Below are 10,996 nucleotides of genomic sequence, written 5' to 3'. Positions count from 1 at the left end.
CCATGATTTAATATTTTCTTTTTTGTGAATATTTATTTTTATTAAAATGTCTCAGAGAACTGATGGAGGATGAATGCGTTCAGGAAAAACTCTCTCTCTCTCTTTCTCCCTCTCTCTCTTTCTAAGCACGTCCCTTTTTCTACCTTCTCCCTGATTGGTCGAAGCCACTTCTTAGGAATGGCATCAAACTATTTAAATAGCACTTTGTCTCCTCTCTGCTTTTAAAAGGGAGTTATTTAGCAGCTGGTCGGAGCCAGGATATTTTTTTAAATCAAGGTAATTTTGGAGGAGGAAAATTTTCTTCTTTTTTTTTTTTTATTCCACTGGACCATTTTTTCGTACCTGGATCTGGGCTCGTTCCTGTGTGGATTTATTTTAAACTGTTTCTGCTTCTGTTGTTCCACAGGTGAGTGGGAGAGTCGTTCTGTTTCTGACTGGACTTTGGCTCCAAGTCCTGCAGTCGGTGTTTAACCTGTGTGTTTGTGTTCGGCAGCTGCAGGTCGTTGAAGTCTCAGCATGAAGTTGACGGGAATATTTTTGTTGCTGATGCTGTGGAGCTGCGAATGCGCGCGGGTTGCAGGTGAGTTCAGGCGAACACGGCGTGGATTTGGGTAAAACTGTGTGTGTGTGTGTGGGGGGGGGGGGGGGGGGGGTTAAGACGTGGGCTTCTTTACTGGACTTGGTGGTTTTTTAAATGTGTGTTTGCAGATGATGTTGTGATGTTTAAAAATGCTGCATCTCACTGCGCACAATGCGCAATTGTGCGTCAAAAAACGGGCGTAAAAACTCAGTCAAAACCTGTGCGTAAATGGAGGATAAATGATGATTCCTAAATAATAAATCAATCCTAAACCAATCCTGACACCCTGTGTCCCTTCACCCACAGAGAGCAGGGACGACAACAGCGTCTACGACCTGTTCGATCTCATCCAGGTCCCCAAGAAGAACCACGGAGTCACCACGGTGAAGGGAGACGACCCGTACAGCCCTGCCTACAAGATCCTCGACCCGGACCTGATCCCCCCGCTCCCCGAGACCGCCTTCAGGGACCTGATTGACTCCATCCACGCCGAGCGGGGATTCCTCCTGCTGCTCAATTTGAAACAGTTCAAACGCACCAGGGGAAGCCTCCTGACCGTGGAGAAGCGGGACGGCTCCGGGCCCGTCTTCGAGATCGTCTCCAACGGCAAGGCCAACACTTTGGACATAGTTTTCTCCACGGAGAACAAGCAGCAGGTGGTTTCCGTGGAGGACGTGGACCTGGCCACGGGTCACTGGAAGAACATCACCCTGTTCGTGCAGGAGGACCGGGCTGTGCTCTACGCTGGATGCGAGGAAGTGAACACGGCGGAGCTGGATGCGCCCATTCACAGCATCCTGACGCAGGACACACCGGCCAGTGCGCAGCTGCGGGTCGGCAAAGGAGCAGTGAAGGACCGGTTCATGGTGAGAGTGCAGTATAGATCGTTTTTTTTTATATTTTTAGGTTTAAAAAGGGGGAAACAAATTTGGTGCGTAAAAAGGTTCTGACGTAAAAGTGGAAACAGAATCCACTGCATCGTGCGTAAAAGCGCACCGTGGCACAGAAGTGCCATTGGCTGATTGGTCGTCATCACCGTGGCACAGAAGTGCCATTGGCTGTAAAACACAGAGCGCATCTGATTGGTCGTTATCTACCGTATCACTTGAAGTCATTTTTAAGCGACGATGAGATGTTTGACGTCACACTGCGCCTGTGCCAGAGCTGACGTTTGAACGTCCGTTTTTTACAGGGGGTTCTTCAAAACGTGCGCTTCGTCTTTGGGACCACCCTGGACGCCATCCTCCGGAACAAGGGATGTCAAAGCTGTGAGTAGCAGCGACACAGGCGTCTGTTCCCGTGTTCACTCTTCACCCAGTCTCTGCCTCATGTACCGCCAAGTCCTGGCAGGTTCTAATTTAACCTCTCTGCCCGGGGAGATGTTTACTGGTCTCCACAGAGATGCCAGTTTATGTGCATGCATTACTACAAACCAATATCTTTCTTTGTTATTTATGGCACATTAAGTACAAATACCTTTCTGTAATTAATCAGTTGAAGATGAAGGTGCAGATATGTGATTTGATTGATGTTCCCCGTGCAGCCGTTACCTCCGACACCATGATCCTGGAGAACCTGAACGGATCCTCCGCCATCAGAACCACATACACCGGACACAAAACCAAAGGTATGCACACGTTCATCGCCTGCAGCCCAGATGTGGAGCCCTGATTACTGACTAACGCCGGCTCTCCCTGTGAAGACCTGCAGATGGTGTGTGGCTTCTCCTGTGAGGACCTGACCAGCATGTTCAAGGAGCTGAAGAGCCTCGGTGTGGTGGTCAAGGAGGTGACCAACGAACTCCGACAGCTGGTGAGAACCTAACTAATCCACCCGTGGGCGTTTCCTGTCCAGCAGAACAGTTTCAGAAGTGTAATCATCTCAGTAAACATTTGGAATTGTATTAGGAAGATCCTTTCATCTGATCTGGTGAGGATGGCAGCTCCACAAGTAGGAACACAGAAGTAATTATCATTTAGTTGTCAAGTCTTCATAGTTACCAAAAAAAACAAACAAACAAACCTGAAAGTTAATATGAGCCGTGTTACAAACAGTGACTTTGTTCAACAAAAAAACCCAATGTGACTTATTTGTAACTTAAAACATTTAGGTTAGCAAAAATGTCGCCACGGGATAGCTTAAAGTGAGGAACAAAGCTAAAAAAAAAGGTTTAACTTTAAAGGTCGATGGTCTCTTAAATAAAGAAAATGCTGGATGTTCCTTGAAGTGTTTTACCCAACAAATGATGAAAATCAGAAGAAAAACGTTATAAAAGAAATTCAAATACATTTAGAACAGATCACAACAGTGGATTATACATCAATCTGGACGTTAGCTTCATGTTAGCCACTGAATCTGACAACCATAGCTGGATTAAAATGACTAAAATTGGGTTGTTTTAGAGTCAGGCAAATACATGTATGTTAGTAGATACAAAATAGTGAAACAACTCAAAGTCGACGAAGAAAAAGAACTAAACAGAGGGAACAAAAATTAAATTAAATTAAAGCTGTCAAAAACCACCTGAGAATCTGTTTGTTGGTTCTTCTCTGTCCAATCACAGACGGACGAGAACAAGCTGATCAGGACTCACATCGACAGCCACAGGGGCGTCTGTCTCCACAACGGCATCGTCCACAAGAACATGGACGAGTGGACGGTGGACGACTGCACCGAGTGCACGTGTCAGGTAAGAACCCAGGATCAGCCTTAAGTGCTTAAAGACACGAGCGGCGTGATTGGGACGGAGCGTTCTGCCCTGACTCGTCTCCCAAAACAGACACACACACACACTTCACACACTTCACACAGCACTCGACTGAAGTGGTCAGTAATGAGTGCAGTGTGAAGGTCTGGCAGGAGGCCAGCCGTCTGTGCCGCCGTAATGAGAGCTCTCTTGTCAGGAGTTAATCTCCAGCCAGGCCCGCAGCCGCTGGGCCAGACTTTAAGTGACGCATCAGCCGTAATTGAACCTTGGCTCTGACAAACTGAGGCACGGACGCGGTGGAAGTGGATTCAGGTGCAAATGTTTTGGCTCAGACGATCCACGCAGCTCTCTGATAGACTTTACTTCCTGATTCTCTCCCCTCCTTCTCCTCTTCCTCCTCCTCCTCCTCCTCTTCTTACTCCAGTCCTTTGTCTATTGTCCTCCATGATCGGTTCCAGGATTTACAGTATGACTCTCAGTTGGATGAAGCTGATTCTTCACTACAGTTCTCCCTCAGGTGGAACTGGCAGACAGTTTTTTTTTCTTGTCCTGGACTTCATAGTGGACACTGAGTTCCATCAGTTGGCCACATCCTGAACCCAGTGGTCCAGTGGTGCAGTGGTCCAGTGGTCCAGTGGTCCACTGGTCCAGTGGTGCAGTGGTCCAGTGGTTCAGTGGTGCAGTGGTCCACTGCTGGAGTTTCTTGGGTTTTTTTTTCCGACTATTTTTGGTGAGACCAGTATTTCAGGAAGTGTGGAACCAAACAAACAACAGCAGCTGATGTTAAAATGTTCACTCAATTATGTAACGCACAGTCGTCATGCCCACGTGGGTCGTACACTGCAATGAAAATGGTCACAGGATAGAGGTGTGGGCCACATGTGCACTAGCACATCTGGGCTGCATGGCTCCTCCATTTGGCCCACTTCTGTAGTGACCCATATGTGGACAGTTTTAGGTCACATCCAGGTCACACTGGTCCAAGTACGTGACTTAATTAGCCCTTCATTTGGCCTAGTGTCCCACGTGGGACTCATGGAAGGATTTGTTGACAACAACAAACTAAAGATCTGTTCTTTTGCAGGACTCTGCTACTGTGTGCCGCAAGATCTCCTGCCCACTGATCCCCTGTGCCAACGCTACAGTTCCAGACGGAGAGTGCTGTCCCCGCTGTGGAACACGTAAGCACCTGGGTCCCCACCCAACACCCCCCCCCCCCCCCACCCCCCCCGCCCCTCCTACCCTTGGGAACACGTAACCACCGGGGCCCCCACCAAACCCCCCCCCCCACACCCCCCGCTTCTCACCTTGTAACGTTAAAACCTGCAAATCCACAGGAAGGTGTAGCATAATCACAGTCATGTGAAGCTGCAGAGAAACTGTTCCACCGCTGCACACACTGCTCCATTCACACACACACACAGTCGTTTCTGGGTTATTTACCACATTCAACTAAAAAAAAAAAAAATCAAAAGTATTTCCCCTTGATGTGAAGGTTTACATCCCAGAGAAAACACCTTGGTCTCAGGGATGATTTAACGGCGCTAACATCCGACTAAATGAATGGCTGCCTGTGTGTTTGGAACATTGGAGCTTTGTGCTCCGGAGCATCGCTGAATCTTAGAGCAGAAATGGCTGCAATTTGCTAAATTGCTGAGAGCAGGCTGGAAAATTGGTCCCTGCGTCTCCTGCACCGGGGTAAAGTGACACGTTCCTCGGAGCAGCTGAGCGAGGTTGGCTCCCAGTGCCTCCATAAAACCTAAACAAACAGGGGCGAGGGCCACATTCACCCCGACCTCAGCCACTGGTTGACGTGGTCCCACTGCCAGCGCCGTGTTTGCAAAATGTTTCCTCCCGGGAAAAACCTAAGTCGATGGGGCATCCCTGGAATCTGAAGACACTGGCTCCGTCTGTTTCCCTCTGCGTTAATCTTTCTGCTTTTCCTGGTCTAAAGCTAAATCCTTAGCATAACTGCTCCATTTTACAGCTTCCCTTCTCATTTAGGCTTCTGTGGACTGGGGGGGTGAGGTGTGGGGAGTGGCACTGTTTTACTGTAATAGCTCCTCATTGTCTCTCTCTCCCTCTCTCTCTCTCTCTCTCTCTCTCTACTTAGCGAGTGACTATGCAGAGGACGGCTGGTCGCCTTGGTCTGAATGGACCCATTGTTCCGTGTCGTGTGGGCGGGGCATCCAGCAGCGCGGGCGCTCCTGCGACCGTATCAATAACAACTGCGAGGGCACCTCGGTGCAGACCCGCGACTGTTACCTCCAGGAGTGCGACAAACGCTGTGAGTTAACGTCAACCAGACTCCAACCACGGCAGAGTTCAACCACACAGTATATGAGGTGGTCTGCCTGACCTTTGACCTTTCCTTTTGGTGTCCAGTCAAGCAGGACGGAGGCTGGAGCCACTGGTCCCCCTGGTCGTCCTGCTCCGTCACCTGCGGCTCTGGTGTCATCACACACATACGCCTCTGCAACTCCCCCACCCCTCAGATGGGAGGCAAGGACTGCGTGGGCGAGGGTCGGCAAACCCAGAAGTGTCAGATGCCTTCCTGCCCCAGTGAGTGGCACATTTACTCCACGGAGTTACTTTGAAATAATAAAAGAGAAGAAGGGAATTGGAGTTGATCTGTTCTTTCTTTTTCCTCTCAGTCAATGGAAACTGGGGGCCGTGGTCACCGTGGGACACCTGCAGTCTGACCTGTGGAGGCGGCGTCCAGACCCGTAAACGTCTGTGCAACAACCCCGCAGCACAGTTCGGTGGCAAAGAGTGCGTCGGTGAAGCTAAAGACACTCAGATGTGTAACAAGAAAAGCTGCCCAGTCGGTGAGCACGAAAGTATCAGCACTGTCCCAAAAGGACGTCCAAGTTTGGGTCGTGTCCCGTTACTAACAGCCTGGTGTTGTCCTCAGATGGTTGTCTGTCCAATCCCTGCTTCGCTGGAGCAAAGTGCAGCAGTTTTCCTGATGGCTCCTGGAAATGTGGCAAATGTCCAACTGGCTACTCTGGCAACGGAATCAAGTGTAAAGACGTCAATGAGGTAGAGATCTGGTTGAGTTGGACAAAAGTCCACATTTTGTTACTGAAAACAGGACATTTAGTCAATGCTCAACATACATAAACATATTTAGAACAAAATAGATCAAAATAACAATCCAAGTCTTATGCAACATTAACCTTACCTCTACTGTAGTAAACCTATACTACATGTGACAGTTGCATTTGTACTGTTATCCTGAGGATGTTAAGAGGAGAAAGACGCACACCCGATATCTCATGGAATTGTAGGATTTATTCCGGTTAATTCTGGATCCATTTGAATGTTTCTGTCGGTTCCAGACGTGCAGGTTAATGAGACCAAATGTTCCTTTCTCCCTTGAAACCAGTGCAAGGAAGTTCCAGATGCTTGTTTCGAGTTCAACGGCGTGCACCGCTGTGAGAACACAGAACCGGGCTACAACTGCCTGCCCTGCCCGTCTCGCTACTCAGGACCCCAGCCCTTTGGCAGAGGAGTGGAGCAGGCTGCTGCGAACAAACAGGCAAGTTCAGTCTTGAGGAAAAAAGCCAACGCTCTGACAGGAAGAGCTACAAGTCCCTGAGATGTACGATAAAAGAAATAGATGCTGATAACGCTGGCTGTGTAAGGCGTGACTTGCATCGCCCCCGGCCGTTCGTCCCGATGAACGTCTGGCGTTGTGAGGAACCGATGCCATGAATTTGTAACATGGAAAACCTGTGTGATCTCTGATTGGTCGATCTCCGCCCCTGCAGGTGTGCACGCCCCGTAATCCCTGCCTCGACGGAAGCCACGACTGCAACAAAAACGCACGCTGCAACTACCTGGGACATTTCTCCGACCCCATGTTCCGCTGCGAGTGCAAACCTGGCTACGCTGGCAACGGACACATCTGCGGAGAGGACACGGACCTGGACGGATGGCCCAACGCTGACCTGGTCTGCGTGGAGAACGCCACCTACCACTGCAAAAAGGTCAGCCTCACGAAGACAATCTGATCGCCACCCACATAGGTCCTTTTCAAATACCGTGAGCCCACATTTGAGCCACCCCACTGCACACGTTTGGATCTGGTTAAATATAGAACAAAAAAAAAATCATTTCAGGACAACTGCCCGAACCTGCCCAACTCTGGACAAGAGGACTACGACAAGGACGGCATCGGAGACGCCTGTGACAACGATGATGACAACGATGGAATTCCAGATGACCGGGTGAGCAAAACCTCTGTGTGTGTGTGTGTGTGTGTGTGTGTGTGTGTGATCTCTGACTGAGTCTCCTGCATTCATCATTCATGCCATCTAATAAAAGGACAGGTGGAGCCCAGTGGGGCCGGGGGGGGGGCAGGGAGGAGGGGAGGGAGAGGAGGAACAGCAGGAAGGCAAATGTTTCTCCTCAGGCCTGAGCCAAAACCTCAAATTCCATTAAATTCCTCCACGGAGGTACGGAAGGAGGGACGGCTGTGAAGGAGCTGCAGTGTTTGCTAATCCCAGGGTTAGATTTGGGAACGGGCCTAAAAATAAAGCAGCTTTTCATTCAGCAAAAGCTCCGCCCCTGAAAACATATCCACTCGCACAAAGACAGCCAATGACTCTCTCTCCCCTGCTCTCTCTCTCTCTCTCTCTCTCCTGGAACAGGACAACTGTCCGTTCATCTACAACCCCAGGCAGTACGACTACGACCGTGATGACGTTGGCGACCGCTGCGATAACTGCCCCTACAACAGTAACCCCGACCAGACGGACACCGACAACAACGGAGAGGGAGACGCCTGTGCTGTGGACATTGATGGAGACGGTGAGGGTGACACCTGTGGACAGATGTGTCCACAAAAGGTCCCTCAGGATAAATTCATTATCTATAAATGTATTTTTATGAAGCTAGAAGTTGGAAAGAGATCAAACAAAATTAAACGTCACGGTCGTGAGCCTTGACTTTTGAAAAAGTTACAAATTCAGTGCCAGCTCGGCTCAGACGCGTCTCGCTGTCGTAGCCTGTGTTTAGCTGCATCACTGCAGTGCCGTTTGTTTTTTCAAAAATCATGATCGGAGACACGTGTGCCCTCGCGATGCCCTCGCCAGGACGCGTCCAAGCCGGAACACAGATGTGTTATTATCTGTAACAAAAATGTCCGGGAGGAGGGTTGAAATCTTGATGCGATCTTCAACAACACTCTCTGTCCTAAATCTAATCAGAGAGTCTGTCGTACGTTTTGTTCCGTTTTGTTCCTTCATCTTCTGGAGGGCCCCGAGGTGGGCAAGGTCCTGCCAAGTCCTTCCACCGACATCGACTCCACTTCCAGCTCGGCTCAGACGCGTCTCGCTGTCGTAGCCTGTGTTTAGCTGCATCACTGCAGTGCCGTTTGTTTTTTCAAAAATCATGATCGGAGACACGTGTGCCCTCGCGATGCCCTCGCCAGGACGCGTCCAAGCCGGAACACAGATGTGTTATTATCTGTAACAAAAATGTCCGGGAGGAGGGTTGAAATCTTGATGCGATCTTCAACAACACTCTCTGTCCTAAATCTAATCAGAGAGTCTGTCGTACGTTTTGTTCCGTTTTGTTCCTTCATCTTCTGGAGGGCCCCGAGGTGGGCAAGGTCCTGCCAAGTAGGACGAACCGTAACCTGAGTTTGTCTACGTCTGAAAATAAAACAGAAGGAACGCCGGGATCCTTTAAAGTTGACTTTGATTTGTCACGAGACCAAATCCTCAACAGTTTTTGGACAAATTGAAGTTGGCAGCATCACAGAGCCTAATAATCAGAGCCTGAGCAGTTTTTGGACAAATTGAAGTTGGCAGAGCCTAATAATCAGAGCCTGAACCTTCCACCGACATCGACTCCACTTCCATCTCGGCTCAGACGCGTCTCTCTGTCGTACCGTCTGTGTTTAGCTGCGTCACTGCAGTGTTGTTGTTTGGGACGTTCTCTTTTTAATCCCTTTACAGTCAAAACAAGGGTGTGTTTTTAAACTTTATAAACTTTTTCAATCGATCTTAAGTGTTTCGTGTCCCGCTGCAGTTGGATTCTGACGATGACCGCGTGGGAGACAAGTGCGACAACAACCAGGACATTGACGAGGACGGACATCAGAACAACCTGGACAACTGTCCCTACATCCCCAACGCCAACCAGGCCGACCACGACAAGGACGGCAAAGGTGACGCCTGTGACCACGACGACGACAACGACGGCATCCCCGATGAAAAGGACAACTGCAGACTGGCCTTCAACCCCGACCAACTGGATGAAGACGGTAAGTCAACAGAGAACCCCGGTCGTCCAACACTAGAACATCTTCAGGGAACACCTTTATTTTTATTTTTTTAACCGTTTTCATTTTCAGGCGACGGTCGCGGCGATGCCTGTAAATACGACTTTGACCAAGACAACGTCCCCGACATCTATGACGTGTGTCCCGAAAACTTTGGCATTAGTGAAACAGACTTCCGCAAGTTCCAAATGGTTCCTCTGGACCCCAAAGGCACGTCCCAGATTGATCCCAATTGGGTGGTGCGTCATCAGGGCAAAGAGCTGGTGCAGACGGTCAACTGTGACCCTGGCATCGCTGTTGGTCAGTATGGAAAAACCCCTCTCTCTCTCTCTCTCTCTATCTCTCTCTCTCTCTCTATCTCTCTCTCTCTCTCTATCTCTCTCTCTCTCTCTATCTCTCTCTCTCTCTCTATCTCTCTCTCTCTCTCTATCTCTCTCTCTCTCTCTATCTCTCTCTCTCTCTCTATCTCTCTCTCTCTCTCTATCTCTCTCTCTCTCTCTATCTCTCTCTCTCTCTCTCTGTCCAAACGCTGCCTTTATAAAACCTCGTCCTAACGCGGGTCACGTTCTTCAGGGTACCACGAGTTCAACGCCGTGGACTTCAGTGGAACCTTCTTCATCAACACGGAGCGGGACGACGACTATGCGGGCTTCGTGTTCGGGTACCAGTCCAGCTCCAGGTTCTACGTGGTGATGTGGAAGCAGATTACGCAGACGTACTGGTCCAATAAACCCACTAAGGCTCAGGGTTACTCTGGTCTGTCCATTAAAGTGGTCAACTCCACCACTGGACCTGGAGAGCACCTCCGAAACGCCCTGTGGCACACCGGAGACACGGCTGGACAGGTGAGACAGCGGTCCACGTAGTAATTCCGACGTGAACGATAACGCCTCCGACGCTAACGTTGGTCCACTCCGTAGGTCCGCACTCTCTGGCACGACCCTAAAAATGTTGGATGGAAGGACTTCACTGCCTACAGGTGGCATCTGATCCACAGGCCGCGAACAGGACACATCAGGTGGGAATTTAGTAATAAGTTAGCTGAACTGTTAGCATTGAAGCTAACTTTGACTGCCTCCACTTTCTATGAGATATTTCTGTGATTTAACTGCTAAATCTATTGTAGCATTTCTAGCTGAATCCAGGCCTAGCCTCACATCACTTATGAGCTCATCTCCAACATTTAATTCAATGGTTGTGTGTTTTTTTTATCTATTTTTCAGGGTGGTGATGTATGAAGGCAAAAAGATCATGGCTGATACTGGAAGCATCTACGACAAGACGTACGCAGGCGGCAGGTTAGGTCTCTTTGTCTTCTCGCAAGAGATGGTTTACTTCTCAGACCTGAAGTATGAATGCAGAGGTAAGGATTCTGGCTCCGTTCACGTCTGATCCTGATGTAACTCCTCTCCTGACT

The 10,996-nt window shown here is 49.4% G+C and overlaps 1 protein-coding gene across 1 annotated transcript; it reads left to right on the top strand.

The window, feature by feature from the left end:
• Positions 1-221: 221 nt before the first annotated feature.
• thbs1b (thrombospondin 1b) lies at positions 222-10,990 on the top strand. The gene is made up of 21 exons (XM_025057059.1): positions 222-406; positions 494-580; positions 887-1,446; positions 1,773-1,848; positions 2,124-2,207; positions 2,283-2,392; positions 3,144-3,269; positions 4,372-4,468; positions 5,401-5,574; positions 5,673-5,849; positions 5,942-6,115; positions 6,202-6,329; positions 6,676-6,828; positions 7,061-7,279; positions 7,412-7,519; positions 7,943-8,237; positions 9,307-9,561; positions 9,652-9,879; positions 10,153-10,424; positions 10,500-10,597; positions 10,803-10,990. The coding sequence occupies exons 2-21, from the start codon at positions 517-519 to the stop codon at positions 10,969-10,971; spliced, it is 3,567 nt and encodes a 1,188-aa protein (XP_024912827.1). The 5' UTR covers positions 222-406; positions 494-516; the 3' UTR covers positions 10,972-10,990.
• Positions 10,991-10,996: the final 6 nt, after the last annotated feature.

The sequence above is a fragment of the Cynoglossus semilaevis genome, chromosome 7 (assembly GCF_000523025.1).
Source record: "Cynoglossus semilaevis isolate Cse_v1.0 chromosome 7, Cse_v1.0, whole genome shotgun sequence".
Classification (NCBI taxonomy): domain Eukaryota; kingdom Metazoa; phylum Chordata; class Actinopteri; order Pleuronectiformes; family Cynoglossidae; genus Cynoglossus; species Cynoglossus semilaevis.
The sequence above is the reverse complement of the archived record's forward strand: the minus strand, read 5'-3'. Positions and strand labels throughout refer to the sequence as shown.